The sequence below is a fragment of the Eptesicus fuscus genome, chromosome 12 (assembly GCF_027574615.1).
Source record: "Eptesicus fuscus isolate TK198812 chromosome 12, DD_ASM_mEF_20220401, whole genome shotgun sequence".
Lineage (NCBI taxonomy): Eukaryota > Metazoa > Chordata > Mammalia > Chiroptera > Vespertilionidae > Eptesicus > Eptesicus fuscus.
This window is the reverse complement of record NC_072484.1, coordinates 30,721,184-30,745,939: the sequence shown is the minus strand read 5'-3', so window position 1 is coordinate 30,745,939 and position 24,756 is coordinate 30,721,184. Positions and strand designations below refer to the sequence as shown.

Genomic DNA, 24,756 nt, shown 5'->3' with positions numbered 1-24,756 from the left:
AGACTATAACCAATGCTTAAAACTTCAGAAACATCTCATAAAGAATATGTCAGTGACATTTTATCCAAAATGCCTTTATCTTATTCTTACTGGACAGAAATGTTCCACATGTACAGATTTGAAAGAAACATGTATTTCATGATGGATATTATCTCATGGATATTGCCTTAAAGTTTATTGAAAGTTTAAATGAGACCTTTGGGAATTTGATAAGATTGCTTTATTTTTCTTTAGGGTTCATCTAAAAGCGGATAGAAATCTCTACCAAATGCCTTTAGAAATATTGTAAAAGTATTCATATTCAATAGGTGGAAACAAATTTAAGTGTTTTCCAAAGGGTATATATATTTTACAGGGTTTATTATCCACACTAAGAGAATCTCATAAGTAGAAAACAAACAAAAAATATAAAAAGTATACAGATTAAAAACACTCTACTCTTGTATAAAGTGAATTTGAAATTGTATTATATACAGAAGTTAATGACAAATGAATTACGATGGCAGAAAAGTTTATCTCAACAAAGGTATTTTGAGTTTATCATTCTCAAGTGTAGAATATATAAATACCAATATAATTTATATTTATTTTGTAAAAGTTATTGCTGTATATATTTTAAATAGATGGTGACCTAGCCCTAGCCAGTTTTGCTCAGTGGATAGAGCATTGCCCTGTGGACTGAAGGGTCCTGGGTTCGATTCCAGTCAAAGACACGTGCCTTGGTGTAGGCTCTCAGCCCTGGTCCGGGGCATGGAAGAGGCAACAAATTGATGTGTCTCTCACATTGGTGTTTCTCTCTGTCTCTCCTTCTCCCTTCCACTCTCTCTAAAAATCAATGGGAAAATATCCTTAGGGGTGGATTATTTTTAAAAAATTTAAATAGATGGTTCCCTAAATTATCACATGCTTCATCCTTCCAGCTCTTGTCCTTATGTTACCTAGTTTATTAATATTAAAAATAGGAAGAAAGCAAAGGGAAGGCCAGACTTTATAAGCATGGTCATCTTGGGAACCTCGCCAATAAGCTGTGAGTTCACTCTCCCCAGGGAACTACAGGTTTATTCTCTGCAAATCACTGGGTGAACAAAGGAGAAAATCTGTGCATGTGCAGTGAAGTCGAGATGACTAGGGAAGGTGCTTTCCTGTCAGTCTAGCCTGGGAACAAAGGTTATTGGCAGGAGGGTGGATCCCAATGCAAGCCCAAGAACATCTGGGAATACATAATCCCCAGACAAAGGAATTCTCTTGTTCCTCTTGGTTGCTTGCCTTTGCACCCACTTGCTCTGTGACTTGCACTACCCTGCCATGTGTCCCTAGAAGCCGCATGGCCCATGGCTTTGGGGACCCCATGCGCGATAGACTGCAGCTGGGGACACAAGCTAAGCTAGCCAGAGGCTGGACTGGATTGTGCTTTAACCTGGAACGGAAACCCTGGGAAGTGGCTTTGTTTCCAGCAGGACTGAAGACAAAGATGGGACTTTTTCCATGGTGGGTCAGAGGAAGACCGGACCCTGGAAGGGAAATCCCTTAATGTTACCTCATCAATAATGCTTTCTGGATACCTCACCCTCCAGTGGGGGCCTCAGGAAATTCTTGTTCCACGGTCACCCCAAGAGCTCCACTTCCACCAGCAAGAGGTAAGGACATGGAGGACCCCCCACCCATAACACAAAATTCTCTGAAATCTGAGCACAAGACTGAGCCCAGGGTGACTGGGGAATAGGAATGGAAATAATGTTCTGATATATGTCGGGATGTGGTGGCATATTTTGCAAAGGTAGAATTTTGAATTTCACATTCAAGATTATCCCCTGCACAGACAACTGCACTCCTTGCTCTATCTCATTGCTTAAATTAAAAATAAAATAAAATAAAATAAAGGCTAATTCAGGAGACCTCCTCCACAACTTGCCATGTTAGTGCAGTTTCCCAGACTCCAGAGCTGCAGTTCCGCTGGCATCTCTGCCAAGCAGGCGTCTCCACCACTTCCCACTAGCAGTTTTGAGAAAATGTTTTCAGGCTCTTAAAACAAAGACATTTTAGCTTTCAACATTAAGTGGCCCACAAGACTCTACAATTTTACATTAAACTGTTTGAAACACCAACTTAAAATGGGCAGGGAGTGGCCCTGCTTCACAAAAGAAACTGAACAGGTTCCGAACTCAGAAAATACAAACTCAGAGCCAGGTGGACGGGAGCCAGGGTCCAGACGCTGACCATCCCGGCGCTGAACCGGGCCCCCTGCTGAGCGCCCGCTCCACCCTCCCTACGTCAACGCCCCTCCGAGCGGCGGGGCCACCACGTTCTCCCGCAGGCCCTCCGCACCCGCCTCCGCAGCCTCTCCCCTTCCTCGGCCAGGCCCCACCCCCCCCGCCCAAGCGCACCCTCGCCCTCCCCTCCCGCGGTCTGCGCCGCCGGCTTTGGCGCGGCCCCGGCCACCCTCCCATTGTCCGCCGCGTCCAGGCCGCCCCGAGCCCCGCCCCCGCTGGCCGGCACCGCGCACGCGCAGTTTCTCCCGGACCCGGAAGCGGCTTGTGCCGGGGGGAAGGTCACTCCGGGTCTGCGACTTTTGGCCTTTGTTGTGCAAGCCTGAGCATCTCAGCTCACGGCCCTGCGCCCGTGAAGCCTGGGGTCGCGGCGGACCTCGAAATCCCCCAACCCGCGTCTCCATCGGCGGTGAGTCTCGCCTCCCGATCCCCGAGGGCTTCGCTTCCGGGTTGAGGGTCCGCGTTAGTTTCGGGTTAAACTCTTTCTGAGCCGGCCCCGCCTGTGGTCTTTTCTTCCTGGGGCCACTGCACACCGGCCCCGCGCGGAGTTTCCACTGGCCAGCCACCCCGCCCCAGGCCCTTTAAATAAGTCTTGGGGACGGATGCAGACCCTCTGCTCCCCTCCCCAGCCTCGCAGTGCTCGGCCCGTGGAGCCCGATTCCTCCCCGGCCTGGGAATCTGCAGACCTCCTCCCCCCCCCCACCCCACCCCGCTTCCCTTTGAAGACACCCCCTCTCGTCACCTCCCATTTAATAAGTAGGAGGCCGGGTGCCAAAACGAGTGCACTTTTCAGCGAGATGGGATTTAGGGCAGAAGAACACGGGGTGTCCCAAGAAGAGGTCGCCGACCCCCTCGCAGGGAGTGGCTTTGTGCCAGCGGCGACTGCGACGGGGAGGCCAGGAAAGCGGCCCAGTGCGGGGGTGAGGAGGACCTAGAGAAAGAATCTACTGAGAAATCATAGAGGAGGGAGGTGAGGTCAAGTCCACAAAGAGACGGCAAAAGTGAGGATGTGGGAGGGCCTTGTAACGCCACGGTAAGTGTGAGAGTAACTCGGGAAAGTAGCAAGTGGACATTGGAAGAAAATAAGAGAACCCTGGAGGAATGGGAGCCCTGGGTTAGCAGAAGCGGGGCCACAAAGGCCAAGGCACTCCAGATGGAGAAAAAGGGTTGGAGGAGCCCAGGGCAGGAACGGCAAGGGAGGGAGAGAGGGAGGGATGGCAGGCAGAAGAGAGGCAGAAACTGCACTGAGAGCTTAGCCAGGTGGGGAAGCCCGTGAGTGGGGGAGAGGGTGTGTAACCTGAAAGACGAGGTCACTCCAAGCTGAGGGGACCCAGGGATGGGGGAGAAAGAGGCTGAGATATAGGGAGACGGGGAACAAAGAAAGAGTAGGGAGAAGGTGCTGTGGAAAGTGAAAGAGGTTTCAGGAGTTTCAAGGAGCAGGTATAAGGAAAGGCAGAGAGAAAAGGGGAGGAAGAGAGGGGAGGAAAGAGGAGATACACAGGAAAGGACAACAGTGGAGAGAAACAGGGGAGAGCGCTAAACAGATTGATAGGCAGAAATACACCCATCATGGAGAAAGAAGGGAACCCAGATCTGGATGAGTGGAGAACTGATGGGATGTGGATGATTAAGTTGTGATGTGTTGACCTGTGGCTTTATAAGCTGTGTACTTTAAAATTTGCTTAATTATTTCAATTATGCAGATGAGAATGAGAATTGCAGAACTCCAGTTCCAAAGGCCCGTGTATTTTATAATTATTTGCATCACTGGATAGCTTCCATTTGCAACCCCTGTTCAGCCAGAAGGGCAGAGACTTGTCTTGGGTCTCTTCTCATTTCCTAGATTAGAGGAACTGGTGAACTGGGATGAGAAATGACCAAGTCTACTGCATGATGCTTTTTCAAAGAATATTAAAAGTGTTGGTCTTTTATTTATTTATTTGAAATAGATTTACATTTTCCTTTCTACCTCTCTCGCATTCACTTCATTGTGTTTTTAAAAGCATATTGAAATAAATACTTGTTTATTGAATTTCTGCTTTTTTTTGTAAAAGGTCATTAACTTCTGAAATAAATATTGGTGACATCTCATAACAGCTCTTAATCATTTTTTAAAAATATGACGTAGCTTAAATAAAAAACACACACCCAATAAGTCATCATATTTTTTAACATCTGCATTTTTTTCCTTTTAGTTATATTGTGTTTAGTTTAGTAGATAAACCCTATGTTCTTTCTGCTCTTTATCATATGCGGAAACGTCTGTTGCAACATAGTAAATAATATTAGGCTATTTCAGTGTGCACTTAGTAAGGATGTCTATGTTAACAGAACCTAGTTTTAGTGAGTTAGTCTAATATTCAGTAGCTCTTTTATTCCTTTTCTATGACTTGTTAAATTGAGCTACAATAGTGTTCCCCTCAAGTACCTTTTCTCCATTGTCTGAGGATGTTGAAAGGTGGACTATATGGCCTTGATGCTTCTTCTTTTTAAAAAAAAAATAGATTTTATTGAATTTTTACAGAGAGGAAGGGAGAGGGATAGAGAGCTAGAAACATCGATGAGAGAGAAACATCGATCAGCTGCCTCCTGCACACCTCCCCACTGGGGATGTGCCCGCAACCAAGGCACATGCCTTTGACCGGAATCGAACCTGGGACCCTTGAGTCCGCAGGCCGATGCTCTATCCACTGAGCCAAACAGGTCAGGGCACAGAGCTCATCTTTTAATGGTGAAGCAATTTGATCAGCATTCCCATAGCTAACATTTACTTCAAAGTTTTCAGCTCCAAAATCTGTGTGCATCATTTTATATATTTTAAATAATTCACTATGAATTCCAGGAAAAGATGCAGGGAATGCTTGTGTCTCTTTAATAGATCTGGGGACAGACAGTTTTGTGGTAGAAGGATGATTACCAGTGCCTTTTGGACAGGTCAGGAAATTGAGGCAGGAGAGTGAAAGGCTCAGATGCTGGTAGCACAAGGCCCAGAGTCCAGTCAAATCTTGGCTCTGTGTGACTTTGGCAAATTATTTATTTGTCTGTGCCTAGGGGTCAGCGTCTGTGAAATGGGACAATAAAGGCTCCAGCTTTGCAATGAAGTGAGTGAATTTGTAGAAAGCCCAGCACAAGACCTGTGTCACTGAGGTGCTATGTGTGCAAGTGATCACTACAAAGTGTTTCTTGTTAGAGCTCTCTGTGCTCATCAGGAACTCACTAGGACTTTCCTACCCCCGCCCCCTTCAACCACCTGCCTCCTGCGCCCACACCTGTTCCCAGGTTCTTTCTTCCATCACAGGCGTCCCATGATGCTGCTGCCCTGGGCAGGAAGTCCCGGCACCCTTGCCCGGTGTTTGAGGCCTTAGTTTTCTGTAGTATTTTCAAAGCTTCACCCACACCCAGCGCAGTCTGGCTAAAGTTACTGGAACACCCTGAGCATTTTCACTCTTGGAGGGCTTTGCATAGGGTTCCCCTCCCCGTGCTCCATGAGGCCACACTCTCCTGGCTTATAGACTGTTGGGCCCAAATATCTCCCTGGTGGCCCTTCACACCCACAGTTCCCACTGAGCTCACTGTCTTTCCTTCATCTTCCTCATTACCCAGCTTCCCCTCTGTCTATTCAGTCATTGGACAAGACCCAAGGTTCTCTGTGCCAACACCTTCCCCTACCCCCAAGCTTCCCAGTCTCCAGCCCCCTTTCTTACTGTTGTTTCCTGACCTCTGAACCCACCCATCCTCTCCTCTCCATCCCCATGGTTCTCAGCTGGCTCAGCTTCTGTCCTCTGTCCCTGGGCCCTCATTGAGCCACAGTTTGGCTTCCAGTCTGTCCCCCTCTCATGGCCCCAGAGGGGGCCTTTCTGCACCCAGAACTGACCCACCCCTCCTCTGCTTACAGCCCTCTCATGCCACCTGTCTGCTCAACAATTTCCACGGGCCTCAGTTTAGTGAAGAACTCACCAATCTGAGTCAGTGCTCCACAAGCCACAGGAGCAGAAGGTTCTAGGGACCAGAGGTAAGGGACATGGTGTAAGGCAGGGTCAGGTGCTTGTGGCCCCTTCACCAGCACAGGCACCAGCAGGTACCAGCGACAGAGGGGCCCGAGGGATTGTAAAGGCTGTTTTCCCCAGGCCCTGGGAGTCTTTGGGGCAACACTGTAGTGTGAAGGAGTTGGAGGGAGAAGAGGAGGGTGTTGACTGGGAAGTAGTACTGGGACAGGGAAGGAAAGAAAGACTGGCCTGGTCCTGGTTGTGATCTTGGGAGTGCTGCTGGCTCTCATCTGTCAAATGGGGACAATCATATCTACCTTGTAATCCTGTATAATAAAAGCCTAATATGCAAAACGACCGAACGGGGAATAACTGGTCACTATGACGCGCACTGACCACCAGGGGGCAGACGCTCAATGCAGGAGCTGCCCCCTGGTGGTCAGTGCGCTCCCACAGGGGGAGCACTGCTCAGTCAGAAGCCGGGCTCATGGCTGGCGAGCCTGGCGAGCGCAGCGGTGGTGGCAGGAGCCTCTCCTGCTGCCACTGCAGGCGGGCGATAAGGAGTGAGGGGTCCCGGACTGCAAGAGGGCGCAGGCTGGACTGAGGGACCCCTCCATGCACGATCTCGTGCATCGGGCCTCTAGTATTGCCATAAGAATTAAGTGAACACATACACAGAAAGAGCTTGGGTTAGTGTCTGGCACATTGGAAGAGTGCATTTTATTTTGTAATTGGACAAATATGTTTCTATTGCTTTTCTATCAAATTATTTTTTTTTCTCTGTTTATGAGATCCATGTGGGTGACAGGACCCTTATCTATCTAATTCATTGCCAGAACCTACTACTTAGTGCTCATTAAATAATATTATAACAGTTTAATTTAAATAAATGGAGTATTCTAATGAATGACTGGATAGATATTAAAACAATAAAACATGTAGTCTGTGAAGCTAAGATGGCCCTTAGGGCCCCACAACATCTGGCCCCTTTGCTCCTTCTCCACTCCATCTCCTGCTCTCTCCCAGTCCCTGCATCAGCTGCAGGCACAGGGGCCTCCTCACTGTTCCTTAAACACAGGCAGGTTTCTGCCTCAGGGCCTTTGCCGTGGCTGTTCCCCTGTTCCCAACTTTCAGTGAGTTTTCCACGCTGTTGTAACTTGTCTGCATTGGGCTTCTCGGACCCAGATAGTTTTCTGTTTATTTATTTGTTGACATTATTTATTGTCTGTCTCCTGATTAGGGTGTCTGCCTCCTGATTAGGGTGTCTGCCCCACCTGTGTAAGACCTTGATCTTATTTTTTGTCTTAAAAAAAAGTTTTTATTGATTTCAGAAAGAGGAAGGGAGAGGGAGAGAGAGAGAGAAACATCAACGATGAGAGATAATCATAGATTGCCTGCTTCCTGCACGCTCCCTACTGGGGATGGAGCCTGCCACCCGGGTATGTGCCCTGACAGGGTATCCAATGGTGATCTCCTGGTGAGCCAGCCACACTGCCAGGCTATTTTGTATCTTGAATACCAGGCACCAAGGAGATGGTTAGTAAAACTTGGATGAGTAAATGAGTAGTCATAAATGTTAATACAAATGACAAGTAAAGCGAAAGATGAATAATGATTGGAAATGTGTGGAGAAAGTGAGAAACATACCAGAGTGAGAGTTTTTTAAAATTCCCCTCTCAGAACTTGAAAGCTCTTTAGACAAATACAACAGGAACAAAAAGACTCTCAATAACACCATGATATAAAGTTAAGAGTGTATATACACACAGATTCAACTCTAATCCTACCAAAAAAATAATAATCTTTTTCTAAGAACATGTTCAGTTACAAAACTGATGTTATGCTTGGCCACAAAGAAAGTATTAATACACTGAAAAAAGTTGTGTTTTCACAGGGCATAGTCTCCCTCATGTTGCAGTAAAATAATTTCATGTTGATACTTGAATACTGACCCATCCAGTAAGCCAGTCTCCTCATGTGGCCATTGCGCTTGTGAGCTGTGGCCATTCTCACTTGGCTGTCCATGGAAAATACCCACCGGAAGCTTCAGAACTTAGTAAGAGAAAATGGATGTGAAAAAACTTACCAAATAATTGTCTTTAAATATTGACTATTTTTGAACTAGAACTGTTTAGTGTAAAAATATATTTAATTAAATAAAAGACATTAGGTTAAATAAAATTTGTGAATTAATGATTAATTGTTTGAAAATGATAGTTATTAAAATTAAAATTCAATCCCATCAGTATAGTAAACAGATTAATGGCTGTCCTGGGTTAGGGATGGGAGTTGTTAGGAGGAGTCAAGTTAAGGATCCTGACTTGGTCCTGATTTATAGAAAGCTACATGTGCAATAACACTTTTATAGACACACAAACACACATGCACACACATACACTTTAGGGGTTCAGTTGTGTCCCTCAAAATTCGTAAGTGGAAATCTTAACCAGTATCTTGAAATATTACCCTGTTTAAAGATAGGATCCTTAAAGAGATAATCAACTTAAAATAAGGACATTAATAGTGGGCCCTCCTCCGATATGCCTGTTGTCCTTCTTAACAGGGGAATCTGGATACAGAGATGTGCTTAGAGGGAAAAGGTACTAATTTTTTATTCCCCAGAACATTGTCAATAGAAATAATGACTTGGGCTTATTGACCTGCTTATCTGCAGTTAAAAGCATAAATTTCCCCATGAAGATTTAAGGCTGCTCTAAGGTTTTAGTATAGTGACTCTGCCATGTTTCAGGAATTTCTGTTTCTTTCATAATAATTATGTTTCTTGGACTCTATCAAATTTGGGAACTTATCTGTATTCATTTAATCATATTTCTTCCCTTTAAATATAATAATATGACTATATTCATTTTTAAACTTATGTGTCATAGTAAGTAATTTTAATGTATAAACCCTGTATAAATCCAGGTTGAGATTTCCCACAATATAGTCAAACTGACAGGAATAAAGATTAGAACAAAGTTTAATGTTGCCCGAGGCTGGAGAGACTGGAAATGGGAGTTGCTATTCACAGATACAAATATTGATTTATCGAAGATTAATAAGTTGCAGAGATCCACTGAACAGCAAGCATTGTGCCTGTTGTGAACACTCTTGTATTGTGCACTTATAATTTTAATGAAAACATGGCTAGATCTCATGTGAAGTGTTCTTGCTATAGTAAAACAGTAATGGGAACAACAATAAAAATACATTTGGGGGTCAGTTGGAGAAGGTGAAAATGAATGGGGTATGAACAATCTCCTCTCTTGACAGGCTTCTGGAGGATGCTGCTTTGGTTCATTTTCAAATAAAGCTGTGATGTAAACATTTTTTTGCTCCTCATATTTTAAGGATTGAGACTCCACTTACCTTTGGACAGGGTTAGCAGTGGATTGTCCTGTAAACCATGTGGCCCATGGGATGGAAGGAAGTGAAAATCTGAGGACTCAAGGTAGTTTGGGAGGGAATCTGAGGGCAGGCCTCTCACACAACTCTGTTGCCACCATGTGATCCCCCCCGACCCCCCCCCGTACCTAAGGTCCTGGCCATGCCATTCCAGAACATCCCCAGTACGAGGAATCCATCGTGGGATCCTACCCTTCTAGAAATGCCTAGTCCAGTCTCTCACAAAACTCACAGGTCTCAGGTGTTTTGAGTCTAGTATCTGTAGCCCACTGTTACCTAAAGCAGGTCAGCTCCACCAGGGAACTAGAGATGCCATTCCATGGGCCTCACTGGACACCTACAGAATCATAACTTCAGATAGGGCCCTGATTCCCAAGGGTTCTGCATGTGAATTAAAGCTTCAGAAGAAATGCGTAGCTACATGGTTTCCTTCCATTAGATCACTTGATGAGTTGTAAGAAATAGCATTACTGTGCCCTCCCCCACAGAGTTGGACAACTGGTGTGGGTGGAACATCACTGTTTTTTTAGGAATAAAACACTTTAATATATTTGTCATTAAATAAGATTTAAAAAATATATATATATTATTGATTTTTTTACAGAGAGGGATAGAGAGTTAGAAACATCGATGAGAGAGAATCATCGATCAGCTGCCTCCTGGACACCTCCTACTGGGGATGTGCCAGCAACCAAGGTGTATGATCTTGACCAGAATCAAACCTGGGACCCTTCAGTTCACAGGCCAACGCTCTATCCACTGAGCCAAACCGGTTAGGGCTAAATAAGATTTTAAAAGTGACAATTTAAAGAGCAATTGAGAAGAGTCCCACATCCATCATGGGGTCATGGTTCTAATATTAGAAACAGAACAGAAAAAGCACTGAGAATACGGAAAACAAGTGTGTGTGTGTAGATGGCTGTGTGTTTGTTACACTACTGCACCTGCTTCAAGTCAGCAGCTTGAATAGCACCTTGACCAGGTACGGGCCCCACCAGGCACAGCCCCCTCAGCCCTGGTGAAAGTGGGCTTTCACTCCCACAGGGCCATTAATTGACCAGAATGTGGAGGTGGGGAGTAGGGGGTGGTTACAAAGCTGTTGTTTTAGTTTGGAATTGACAAGGGTCACAGTAATGGGCCAGAGGTCACAAACACCCCTGTCCACCTCCACTGAGGGTCCAGCCTCACCTGACCTTTCCTCAACCCGGACAACCACCCAGGCCATGTCCTCACAGAGGCTAGGGAGCAGGGTCCCACACCAGCCTTGCCCTGCCATGGCTTGGCCCAGGCTCCTTCCTCTAACGGGGTGTCTGGGAACCCTTCCAGCTGAGTGCCAGCCCAGCTTGCACCTGCACCCCAGTAGGCTCCCTTGGTCTCTTCCTGTTTGGGGGCCGTTTGGTCTAGGTGGCCGCAGGGGAGAAGTCCTCTGCAGGCCCAGCCCTCGCTGGAGAACAGCAATCGGGCAGTCGTCTGGGGACTCACCCCTCACTCCCTGGAGGTGCAGGCCTCAGTCTGGGCCTGTCTGCTGTGATAGGCCTTCAGTGGGGTCTCCAGCCCCCTGCTCCCCAGTCAGGAGGCCATCAGGAGGGCAGAGTCCCTGCCTGGCCCCAGGGGGCAGCTGTGCAGGATTTGCTGAGCTCCCCAGGGTATAGAGCAGCGTCCATGCCCGTGAGGCCTCCAGACAGGTGTGGGCGAGGCCAGCTGCCTCCCTGCCACCATGTCGTCAAACTGCCTCGTTTTCCCCTTCAGACTGCCTCGTTTTCCCTCCGACAGTAGGAGCCACTGAAGAGCTGGAGAGGGAGGGTGGGGGTAGGAGGGGGCGCAGATTCCTTTCTCTCAAGACAGACCTAGGTCAGAAGTCTGGAAGGTGCACACTCCAAAGGGGTTCCCAGGAGACAGCAGGGAGGAGGGGAGCCCAACGGGAAGGGACCGCTGGGTCCAATGCTCTGACACAGTCTGTGCCCCTTCAGGGGGGAAGCTGAGCGACCGGCGGCGGCATGCAGCCCTGGCCTGGCCGCGGGTGTGCTGTGTGGGCAGCGGGGCCAGCAGATCCTTCCGGCCCACCCCATGTCCCCAGGTCCACGCTATGGGCTTCCTCTCTGGACAGGTGACTTCAGAGTTTACCAAGAGGCCCTTGGACAGGTGAGCCTTTGAAAGCATCTGCACTCGCCTGCTGACTCCTCCCGCTGCCCAGTGAGTGTGTGGCTGGCGGGGTGGGCAGGAACCGCGCTCACAGGGGCTGGATGCGGACAGCAGCACCGCCCTCCTCCCACGCAGGGGCGGAGGGCAGATCGGAGCGCGAGGGGCAGGGAGACTGGGAGCCCGGCTCCTCCCGCCGTGCTCCCACAATCCTTCATCCGACGCTACCCCACTGTCCCCTCAGTCACTCGGGACTCGGCTGCGGGAGAAAGCAGTGAGCCGCCCCTGCTCTTTGTACACCCAAACCACCAGAGAAAGGGCCCCTGTAAATGCCCCCCAGCGGCCACAGGGTGTGCGGGACTCTGCTTCTGGGGGAGCTTCGCGGGAGCGGACAGACAGCCAAGGGAGAGCTGCAGAGAGGAAACAGCGACAAGAATGTGATGGAGTTACAGGGGAACCCAAATGGAGATGACGGAGACACAACAGCGCGGGCCAAGCAGGCTGCGAGACGGACGGCGCAGTGAGGAGCAGGGAAGGGTCTCAGACCCGGAGGATGGAGGATGTCCAGGGCCGCGCCCAGGCCCAGGCCTGCATCCCTGCCCGCGGCCCAGCCCAAGGGAGGCATGCAGGTTCCACACAGGCCTCTGAGCACGTCCTCGGGCGCATAGTGGCTGCTTCCTGTCACCTCCCGAGGCGGAGTCACCGGAAGGACCGGTCCACGACCCGGCCACTGAGCGCCTGCTGCTCAGTGCCAGGCTGCTCTGCGCCTGTGTTTTGCTGAACTTCCTCGGAGGAGTGTCCCTGTCAGCTGGGGAGACGGCGTGCTTCGCTCCACCCCACGCGTAACCGTTCAAAACTAAGGAAGGACAATTAATGTCAAAGGGGTTAAAACAAGTGCTGTTTGAGCATTTCAAAAAGACCCGAGCACCTAGGATTCAGCACACGGGGAATAACGGAAAGAAATGAAAAACCATTCAGTTGCCAGGGTGCCAAAGGGCGTCCCAGGTCTCAGAGGCCTGTCTGTCCCCTCTGCCCGCCCACGCGCGCCTGCTCCGGGCCTGGGTTAGATGAGAGAGGTAGGGTGTGAAGACGGAAGACCATTTTCTCCCCCTGGAGACCAGCCTGATCGGAACAAGCTGAGGAGAGCAAAGAGGCCCCCTCCTGTCCTTGGGAGCAAACCTGCTCCCCGCAGGAGGGGGCGGGGCAGGGACAAAGCCCTGCTGGGGACACGGTCCTGCACCACAGGGTCCCCAAGTCACTGCCCATCAGAGCCCCTTTACGGGAGTTGGAGCCCCGGCTGCAGGGCAAGTGAGCTGCCGCTGGGGGCCTGCAGGGCTCTGGGCTCAAGCGGCTAACTGGCCGGGCTGGTGTCCCCTGTCCCCGGCTCCTCACTGTTTTCCTCCTTCAGGCTGCTCTGCTGCTCCGGACACTCGAAGTGGACACAGTGGACACCTCATTTGCTGTGTTGTGCGTTCCAACCATTCAGATGAAGGAGGCAGGCTGTCTTTCAAAAGTTAACCGACTGCCAGGACTTGCAGGAGACTTCAGTTCTGTCGGCCACCATGGGCCACTGTTGCTGGTTGGTGGAAACCTCAGTGTAGTAGCTGTAGCTTCGATCGTCCCAGTCCCAACATTATAACCGTATTGACCCAATCGTGTACTGTAGAGAGCGCCTGGGAAGGCACATGAGCATTTCTTTGATTATTGTCAGCTGAGTCCAGTGGCATTGGCAGAGCCACGTCCTGGAGACGTACCGTGCCAGAGGCAGGTATGTTGTCAGCCTGACCCTTAGCTCAGGTGCCAGCGGCTGGGTTTCATTATCTAAGTTCAGCCAGGTGCAAGGAATGGACGAAATTATCTGCGCTCAGCCAGGAGTGACGATTACAAAGAAGCCACCAAGAATGAAAAATTACAGCTTGATCTTTAATCATGATTACACATAATTTCCTTTGTTTTAAACTCTAGTAAAACTTCCTGGAATTATACTGTACATAATAAACACGCCGCACCAGCTCTGGGTCACTGTCTCTCCATCAGAGGGCCAGCTGTCCCACCCAGTCCCAGCTTTTCCCCTCTTGTCTCTGTGTCTGTCTCTTTCTTTCATTTTCTCAATCCCCAGCCGCCCCTACTCAGGATTCGTGGACCACTCTCTAGCCGCGCTGGTCGCGGTCTGAGAGAGAAATACTTAATAACGTGCAGCTGTGCCAGCTGACCCACAATGGCCCTGATTCTTAGCTGATGGCATGTGTAGCCAGAATCCCAATCATAATAATTCTTGGTGTCCCCATTCAGCAAGGCATTTCGGCTCCGACGGACTCCTTCAGTCACACTGGCACAATCAGCAATCGTTGCGACATTCTCCCTGGGAACTATCAGGCCCTTCTTGAGAGTGAAGGTTTGGTTTGTAAACATACATTCAAAAGCCACAGCGTGAAGAATCTTGTTCACTGTGTTGTGAGTCCCAACTATTCGAATATATCCGTGGTTGAAGTGCAGGTGGAGGTGCGGACTTGTGGATTCTGGGGAGAGGCTGGAGAGAGGAGCAGGTCGGGGAGAGGTGGCCGGGAGACTGGCTGAACATCATTTGTTTTAATGTTGTGCTCCAGGTGATTCAAAATTGGGGCCAGTGTTTAGCAGAAGGGCCCTCTGCCCCAGTGCATTTGGGGGGAGCTGGCTTTGGTCCAGGGGTGGTAACAGTGTGCTCTGTTTGGTTTGGGAGGAGCAGAACAGTCCACATGGTCGTTGCAGTGTCGGAATCTGTGCATGGGTTAAAGGGCAGAGCACAGGAAAGAAGTAGAGAAAAAACTCAGTTTGGTCTCATTGTTTCTGAATCTCTCCTGTGACAAAGGACAAGGGAGTGTGACATTTTTCATCATTCCAAGTCCTTCTGCCTGTGAGTGTGGTGGAAGCACGGCATAGCCTCAAGATGCAGGTGTGATTGGTCCACATAAAGTCGCCTGAGAACACAGCCCAGAGCAGGAGGAGGAAGAGGACAGTATGGCTGCTTCTCAGGTAAATGCTCTGTCTTAGGTCAGTTCTGTGTTTGCATTTCTTTCTAAAGTTTGTGAGTTTAGAAGCTGCAAACCTTTACTTCTCTACTTTGATGATCCTTCCTAGTGAGGTGGTTTTCAACTACTTCCTTTGTTTTTCTTATGATTGTCTAAGTTACCTCTTTAAGAATCCGCATTTGTGTCCATCTCCATTTTATTGTTGTACATATTAAAATTTTAGAAGTACTATTTAGTTTTCACTCAGAATGAATTTTCAACCTAAGAAATATATATATTTGATCCTCTAGGTCAGTGGTCGGCAAACTCATTAGTCAACAGAGCCAAATATCAACAGTACAACGATTGAAATTTCTTTTGAGAGCCAAAAACCAACTTCTGCGCATGGGCCATGAAGTTTCAGTCACACTGTACGTGCGTGCCTGCACGTGGTATTTTGTGGAAGAGCCACACTCAGGGGGGCAAAGAGCTGCATGTGGCTCGCGAGCCGTGGTTTGCCGACCACTGCTCTAGGATTTAAATATAGTGGATATGCCTATGTTGGTGCCTTTATTTTTAAAATTTATCTTCCAGAAAAGTAAAGCTTCTACAGTGGTTTTGTGGATCATATGTCATCCTCCTTTCTCAAAATACTTTAGAGCATGTTAGTGTCAAAATACTTTTAGGTCAAAACTGGTTCCATTAACTCTGTTTTCATATTGGGTCACATGATGAACTCTACCCATGGCCACTTGAGTAATTTTTTTTTTTTTTAAATTTCAGGGACAGTTGACCTTCAGTGATGTGGCCATAGAATTCTCTCAGGAGGAGTGGGCGTTCCTGGACCCAGCTCAGAGGAAACTGTACATGGATGTGATGTTGCAGAACTACAGTAACCTGGTATTCCTGGGTGAGGACCTCTTCCTTCCAGAATTTCTCCTCCACCCACAGGGTTTTGTTTTCTTCATTAGTACAGTGTCTGCTTGTAGCTTCTGCTTTTTATTATAGAATTTCAGACCCGTGTTCTCAAGGAAAGAGATTGGTGTTTTGCTGTTGCACTTGCAAAGTGGAAATCAGGATCAGAAAACTTTAAATGTAGTCTCTAGTATGGTAAAGGTGGTGTCAAAAAAGAATATTTGGGGGAATAATTTTCTAGGATATTCTGGTATTCTACAATGTCCTATCCTGTCATTTGAGCACAGGGACCAGATTGGAAATTGGAGAATCTCCATTAAAACTCATATTCCTTTTTTCCTCATAAATAGGCCTTACTGTGTCTAAGCCAGACCTCACTTTTTTGGAGCAAATGGAGGAGCCCTGGGAGTTGAAGGAAGAAAAGACTGTATCCATCCAGCCAGGTAGGTGGGAATGAAGGAAGCAGCTGACCCAGGCGGGAGGCCAAAAGTCAGAGGAAATCAGACCTTAAACTATGGTCTGAAAAGATCTGTTTTAATGGAAATGATTTTTTAGAGGATGAGGTTTATTTCTGATTCTGTGTTAGAGGGACAGATCCTCTTCAACACTTAGATGACATCATCTAAGGATTCTCCTTCCGCTCTTTGATCTTCCTTCACATTTGCAATGAGAGCCAAAGTCCTCTTCAAACAGAATAATTTACTTGTAAATTATTCTTCATTTCAGTTAGTGTGAGGGTGGTATGACCTGACTGCTCTTGCGTTTTGTTGGGGAACTTTGTGAATCTTGCTGAGGAATTCTGTTAAACCATTTTTTAAATCTGTTTTCTGCCTCATGTAGGTAGTTTGTGAGGGAAGTGGTTGAGATACTAGAATTTGGTTCCCACATCCCAGGAACACTGGGGGATAGGTGTCCATGTTATCTTATTCTTCCTTCTTCTTGATCAAGTCTGTTGCTGATGTTTCTATTTAAATTCAGGTACTGTATTCTTCATTTCCCAATGTCTGTTTGGTTCTCTTTTATATTTTTAGATGCATTCTTAGTTTTTATCATGCATAGTTTTGGTGGTAATACTTAGTTTTCTATGTTTTTGTTTTTTTGCTATTTTTTAATTGAGCCCCTTTAAGATGGTTATTTTGAATTCTTTGTCAGGTAATTAATAGATCTTCATTAACATAGGGCTAATTTATGGAGACTTATTTTGTTCCTCTGGTTGGACTATGTTTTTCTGTTTCTCTGTATGCCTTGTGATCTTTTGTTGCTATTTAAGGTCATGAGAAGCAGATGCCATCCATTTCTTTATGAACTTGCTTTGTACAGGAGAACACAAAGAATAATGAGTTGTGGTAGATTTTTTAAAAATATTTTTATTGATTTCAGAGAGAGGAAGGGAGAAGATATAGATAGAAACATCAATGATGTGAGAGAATCATTGACCAGCTGCCCCCTGCACGCCCCCTACTGGGGATCGAGCCAGCAACCTGGGCATATGCCCTTGACTGGAATTGAACCTGGGACCCTTCAGTCTGCAGGCCGACACTCTATCCATTGAGCCAAACCAGCTAGGGCTATGGTAGATTTTTAATGGCCTGTTAAACCTATTCTGGAAAGGATAATCAGTGTGTGTGTGTGTGTGTGTGTGTGTGTGTGTGTGTGTGTGTCATTTTTTCAAATACAGGTGGCATACAGTATATTAGTTTCAGGTGTTCACCCTAGTGTTTATATAATTTAAGTGATCATCCTAATAAATGTCATACCCATGCATAATTATTAGAATATTATTGACTATATTCCCTGTGCTGCACTTTATATCCCCATGACTATTCTGTTACTTCCAATTTGTACTTCTTAATTCCTTTATTTTTATCATCCAACCCCAAACCAGCTTCCCTACTTTCAACCATCACAATGTTATTAGTATATATGAGTCTCTTTCTGTTCTGCTTTCTCATTAATTTGGCATCCACATGATGTGAATGTTGATATGCTTGAAGGTGTCCCAGAGATACCTTACACTGTCATAATTTTTTTGGATGCTTTTTTTCTTTATGCTGTTTTGATTGGATGTTTTTTGCTTCCTTATATTCCAAATTGCTGTTTTGATTATTGGTTTCATCTACTGTACTATTAATTTTCTTATAAATTATTTAAATTATTATTCATTTTAATTAGTGTATGCTTCATTTATGAGTTGTTGTTTTTTTTAATTCGGGTTTCCATGTTCTTTTTTTTTAAGCTTTGGAAGTTCTATGTTCATCTACTCTTTCCCTAAGTTCATTGAGCATTCCTAAGTTTTGAACTCTGCATCTAGTAGATTGCTTGTTTCGGTTTTGTTTAATTTTTTTCTGCAGTTCTATTCTTTCATTTGGGACATGTTTTGTCTCCTCATTTTGGAAAGATCTCTGTGTTTGTTTTCATGTATTAGGTCGAGCCGCTACATCTCTCAGGCTTGGAAGAGTGGCATAATGTAGTAGATGTCTTGTAGCATCCAGTGTCCTAGCCTCCTGTTTACCTGAGCTGAGCATTCTGGGTGCGCCCCACCGTGCGGGCTATGTATACTCTCCTGTTGTAGTTGAGCCTTGATTGCTGTTGGAATTTCAATGGGAGGGATTTAAACCAAGGCTCCTCAGTTGAAAAAATTTGCTGTGACCATTGTGGAGGATTAGCTGTGCAGGATTCACCTTGTGCAGCAGGACTTACTTCATTGTGGTTCTGGTGCCTGCTGAGTCTGCCCCTTGAGTTTGTTGCTTGTGGAGGTGGTTTGGTTGGTGCTTTGACATGGTCTGAAGGTGTCTGCCAGGTGTGCTGGCTTGGGGCCTCCATGAAGTGCAGGGCAAAGTCAACCAATGCCTGTGTTCTACCTGGGTCACCTGGCATGATCTACGAAGGGATCTGCATATGTCTGCTACTTATGCTGAGATCGGAGTTTCTGAGGCAAGGCCAAACTATGAACCAAGGCCAGCCGACACTATTGCCGAGCCTGGGGACACTTAGCGAGAGGTATGGCACTCACTGAAGCCAGGTGCTGCTTGAGTGTATGCCAGTCTGTTTATATTGAAAAGCCAGTGAAAACAGCTTGGGTGGGCCTACAAGTTGATGGTGTGGGGTCTCAGGAAATCTCCAGGGTGGGACAAGCAGTGTGAGCCAGGTAGATGGAGTTTTAGATATGGCACCTGCCTACCTGCTATGTGGGGAAAGGACTCAGAAAAGGAACAGTGGCTTCTACCAAAACTTCTGTCTGGAAGAAAGCTTCTTCAGCTCTCATCTTAATGCCAGGTACTTCAGTTCCTCCCTGTATATCCCTGGCTGATTTCGAATTGCTCCCCCAGCACTGGAACTCAGAGGGAGTGAATCTGAGTATGTTCATTTGTGGGCCCTTTTAGAGGAACTGCCTTGGATGCCAGCAGCTATCCTTCATACTCAGCCACAATCCCCACTGGTTTTTATAGCCAGAACTAATGGGGACATCTATTCCTGACCCTGGAAACCTGGGCTGGTGGGCCTCGTGTGGGGCTGGGACCCCTAGCTCCTCAGAGTTGACGTGTGCAGCTGAAATATCCCTCACAATTTTTCTCCGCCCTGTGGGACCTGTCCATTCAACATCTTTGCACCTCCTGTCTCAATGAGGCTTCTTCTTTATAACCTTAATTGTAGGACTTATGTTCAACTAGGTGTCAGGTGGTTCTGAATGATGGTTTTTCTGTAGTTCCATACTAGAGAGAAGACTTAGTTGTATTTTTGACATGGTTGTGGGAGAATGCCAGTACCACATTTATTTTCACCACCATCTTGACCTTAAGGTTGTATGGGTGTTTTGTGTAATTTCCCAATTATATATAGAGCTCATGATGTCTTCCTATCCCTGATGTATGTCTTCAGCACTGTCGTCCCTCTGGTGCCTGAACACTTACTTTTTTTTTCTTCACAGCTGCCACAATGCATTCACAGTGTATTGCCATTTCCTTAGTAATCTGTATCATTCAAAATAGAAACAAGGTCTTCAGGCTGCCGCAAAAAAACAAGACCATGAGACTCACAGTGCACTTATTTCTCTTCTGAGAAGAAAGTGAGAATTGGGAGTTATCCCACAGTCATTTTGTAGTGTGCCAGGGAGGGTGAGCAAATGTAAGCAACTTTTCTTCTCTCTTTGATATGATATTTTTATTTTGTACTTTCTGGGGGCTGTAGTGGTCTTGAGCTGGCTTCCGAAGTACTCTAGAAGGTAATTGGTTCAGTAATTATTGGTAACTTAACATCTTCATAGAGGAAGAATGTTTTGTGCTTCCTATTCTGCCATCTGAAATCTTTTCTGTACATTAGAATTTAAAGAATATTTACCTGAGTGTAGTGTTTGATAATTAATTTGTTATATTTCAGCTATATCTTCTCAAGTCACCCAGGACTTGTTGCCAAAGTCAGGCATAGAAGATTCATTCCAGAAAATGTTCCAGGTAAGATACTGAAGGTGTGGCATTGAGAATTTACACTTAATGAAGGTTTTGTACTGGGTAGGGAAATATGAAGAGAAAAAAGAATGTTATGAGGGATGTAAGCAAATGGAGCAATTACCCATATAAAAATTTTGTTGGCAAAAGACTTTTTAAATATAAAACATGTTAAAATTTTCTACTCTAAGTCACTTATATTGACACAACAATGTGTTTCTGAACTTAAAGTCCAAAGATATTTTTTAAAAAGTACATATTCTCTGAAGTTAAATTTGCAATACCAGAGAAGTAAACTAGTCCATTGTGCAGATAATTCATTGGATGATTTAATGTAGGATTTGATTAAGTAAAATATTTCTAAAAAATCAGATATTGAAAAAATGAAGATAGAAATTATAACTATGAATTTGTAAATCCCTTAACCAAGTTTGCATTATTCTTTCACAGATACATATTCTTTCTTATTCCAGAGTCTTTAATTTTTATAAATGTGTTAGGGTTTATATTCAACCATCATGGTTCAGTAAATAGCAGAATAGGTCATTGGAAACAGCTTTACATGTGCAATATTAAATGCCATCACTAAAGGCCTTTCTATCTTCAATGATTACCAGAGTACACATAATGAAGAGAGAAGTCTCCAGTGCAATGAATCTTGGGAAAACATTAAACAAGAGTCAAATTCTGATAACCATCAGACAACTCAGCTTCCACAGAGAAATGATAAGTGTCCGAATGTCTTTGATAAAAGCTCAAATATTGTCATACCTCAGAATATTCATAGTGTAGAGAAGGCAGACAAATGTAGTGAATATGCCAACTCTTTCGATCAGTCATTAAATCTTACTGAACTTAAAAATACTGATATTGGGGAGGAGCCTTTCAGGTGTAATCAGTGTGTGAGAGTCCTTAGTCAATTATCCAATGTATATATACATAAGAAAATCCGTGCTAGAGAGAAGCCTTACAAATGTAAAGAATGTGATAAGGTTTTTAAGTTGCATTCCCATGTTATTGAACAACAGACACTTCATACCGGAGAGAAGATTTATAAATGTAGAGATTGTGGCAAAACCTTTAACAAGTGCTTAAAACTTAATGAATACCAGAGGCTTCATCCTGGAGAGAAGCCTTATAAATGTAGAGAATGTGGCAAAGCCTACAAGTGGTATTCGAGCCTTACCAGTCATCAGAGAACTCATTCTGGAGAGAAGCCTTATAAATGTAGAGTATGTGGCAGAACCTTTAACGTGTTTTCAAGCCTGATTCGACATCAGAGTATTCATACTGGAGATAAGCCTTATAAATGTAGAGAATGTGGCAAAGCTTTTAACTGGTATTCAAGCCTTACTCGACATCAGAAAATTCATACTGGAGAGAAACCTTATGAATGTAGAGAATGTGGCAAAGCCTTTAACCGGTGTTCAGACCTTACTACTCATCAGAGACTTCATACTGGAGAGAAGCCTTATAAATGTGGAGAATGTGACAAAGCCTTTATCCGGAGTTCAAGCCTTACCCTTCATCAGAGAATTCATACTGGAGAGAAGCCTTACAAATGTAGAGAATGTGGCAAAGCCTTTACCCGGTGCTCAAAACTTACTGAACATCAGAGAATTCATTCTGTAGGGAGGCCTTATAAGTGTGGAGAATGTGGCAGAACTTTTAATGATTGTTCAAGCCTTATGAAACATGAGAGAAACCATACTAGAGATAAGGCTTATAAATGTGAAGAATGTGGCAAATCCTTTAACTGGTATTCAAGCCTGACTCGACATCAAAGAACTCATACGGGCGAGAAGCCTTATAAATGTAGAGAATGTGACAAAGCTTTTTACCGGTGTTCAGACCTAACCAATCATTATAGAATTCATACTGGAGAGAAGCCTTATAAATGTGGAGAATGTGGCAAAGCCTTTAACTGGTATTCAAGCTTTACTCAACATCAGAGAATTCATCTGGAAAGAAGTTTTATAAATGTAGAAAATATGGCAAGACCTTTACCCAGTGCTCAGAACTTACTTAACTTCAGAGAATTCACACTGGAGGAAGGCCTTATAAATGTAGAGAATGTAGCAAACCCTTTAAGCACTGTTCAAATGTTACCAGATATCAGGGGTCTCTTACTGGAGAGAAACCTTATAAATGTTGAGAATGTGGCAGATCCTTTATCCTCTGCTTTAACCTTACCAAACATATGAGAATGCATTCCTGAGAAAAGCTTTACAAATGTGAAGGGTGTGACAAAGCCTTTCACCTCTGCTATAGCTTTACTCAGTGTTGGGGAATCCAAACTGGATAGAAGCAATGCAAATGTAAATATTGTGGAAAAACCTTTAGCTATTGCCCAAATCTCACTAAGTATATGGAATTCACACCAGAGGGAAGTGTAGAGAATGAGGAAAAGCCTTTCCCCCAGTGTTGGAACCTTAGTCCATATCCCATAGTTCATGCTAGACTGAAACAGTACAAATATAAAGAATGTGGCAAAATCTTTAACCATTAAACAAACCTCGCTGAACTTAAGAGAGTTCATAGTGGAGAGAAATCATGCAAATGTCAAAAATGCAGCAATGCCTGTATTTAGCATTTATATCTTAATCGATAAATGAGAATTTATACTGGAGATAAACTTAAAAATTTGAAAAATATGGCAAATGCTTTTGTAGGACATGCAGCCTTTCTCAATATCAGAGAATGCATACTGAAGATAAATTCTATATTTGTTATAAATGAAGAAAGATTTTTATCCAAAATACACACTTCAGAAAACCCCACAGAATTTACCCTTTAAAGTGACTTTAAAGATCTAGAAAATCTAGGAAAGTAGCTAATCAAAATTAAATCTAAAGTATCAGAAAATTCACAGTAGAAAGTAGTAAGTCAACACTTTAAATATGAGTAAATCCGAATAGTTATTTTAGAGAACCCCGTAAATAAAGTTACGTGGCTTTTTAGTAGGAATCAAAATGCCAAGGGTATGGATGTTTGAATAAATGTAATTGCTTACACTGTATTTTTATTATTATGACAGTATTTGTGATTTTTTGAAACAAAAGTATTAATTGGTTTAAAATTTCAATTCATTTCATGGTTTTATGAATGATTGTAATGTGTATTTTGACCAGTGTAATATAGTGGGTTTGTAATGCTCTGTTTAGACTATGTGTGGACTTAATATATTCTCCTTGATAAAATGAATGAACATAAGTGTATTAACAGTGATGTGTAATGAATGAGGTGTTAACATGCCTTGAATGTTAATGTTTCCCATCTCATTCATTGTTGTTGGTAGCAATTTGTAATGCACTGGAATGATATTACTAGAAGTCCTTTATCCAGGGAACTTTAACCTTAAATAATGTGTAGAGTTTCCCCAGAATTTATGTTTTCTTCTTTCTGTTGTACCTACAAGGACATTATGATAGTTGCAGTAAAGATCTAGTGGGAGTATTTGTAAGAGTTTAGCTAAAATACTTTATGATGTTTCTGATTTGGCATTTGTCTTGTGTAGCTAAGGAGCCTTGACTTGACTCTCTTTTCCCTCTAGTGCACACACTAGACACCAACTTACAGTGTCACAAGTAAATGTGTAAGTTTTTGATATAACTTCTCAAGAAGCCCTTGAGCGCTATAGTTTTGTATACCTCAGGGTCTTTATTTTGTATGCCACATATATAAGATTACTGAAGAGTTTACCAAAACCTTGCTGATTTTCATTTGAATAGAACAATCTGGACCTCAATTGAGAACCCCAGGGCACTCCACATGGTGTTCCTAACAAAGGCATGCATTCTGGGTCCTTCCCCTCTCTGCCTGCATCCTGTCTTGGCCTCCCTGTGTAGCCCCTGCAGGCGTGTTGTGTATATCCTCCAGGCCTATGAGTTACAAACTGGTTTGTGCCAATTTACCTTGTGGTCTCTGAGTTACTGCTGGTTACCATTCAGTACCAGTGAGCTTTGCTTAACAAATGCTAATTTAACAAATCTAAAAAAAGTATGATCAGAAGCCCTATTTTTGGAATTCTGCATTATGATTACATTTTAGCCTATATATATTTTCTTCACTTCCTTTTTCTGAGCCTATATAACAGATTTGCATGGTTTTGATATGCACTGCATGTAATATGTAAGTATAGTAACAAAGATGTAATTTAGGAGTAAAAGGATTAATGAGGAAGAAGTGGGTGTGTATGTGTGTACACATATCTTTAGAAAAAAGGATCAAAATTAGTAATTTAAAAATATTTGTTGATTTACTAGCAAGCTAGAAATCTTACAGGTTTATAATGTGAATCATCTTCTATACATTACAGTGAATTTCTCCCAAATCTGATGATTCTTGGTCTGAGAATCTCCCACTACAGTTCTGTTTGTTTACATTTCTGTGTCTCATGTAAGATCTAACATATGTTTTTCTTATTCCATAGTGGATGAAATATTGCTTATAGGTCATGCTTGGAGATTTTAAGAATGGCTTTCATTGAATTCAATGGTGTACAGAAATATCCTGAAAATGGTAATAATTGGATTAATGATCATATGAAGTTGTAGTTTGTTTAATACACTTTATTTCATTCTTTCTATTAAAGAGAAACTATGTAAGTGAA

The 24,756-nt window shown here is 44.4% G+C and overlaps 1 protein-coding gene across 1 annotated transcript; it reads left to right on the top strand.

Moving 5' to 3' along the window:
* Positions 1-2,514: 2,514 nt before the first annotated feature.
* LOC129150988 (zinc finger protein 682-like) lies at positions 2,515-24,756 on the top strand. Its single transcript, XM_054724426.1, has 6 exons — positions 2,515-2,676; positions 14,646-14,809; positions 15,568-15,694; positions 16,050-16,142; positions 20,077-20,150; positions 20,762-24,756. Exons 2-6 carry the CDS (start codon positions 14,795-14,797, stop codon positions 22,346-22,348), a joined length of 1,896 nt encoding a protein of 631 aa, XP_054580401.1. The 5' UTR covers positions 2,515-2,676; positions 14,646-14,794; the 3' UTR covers positions 22,349-24,756.

Bases quoted from the DNA above. Each gene is read 5' to 3' on its own strand.
- LOC129150988 (XM_054724426.1), top strand. The intron at 16,143-20,076 runs GTAGGTGGGAAT...GTTATATTTCAG, and splicing joins GACTGTATCCATCCAGCCAG to CTATATCTTCTCAAGTCACC. The intron at 20,151-20,761 runs GTAAGATACTGA...AATGATTACCAG, and splicing joins CATTCCAGAAAATGTTCCAG to AGTACACATAATGAAGAGAG.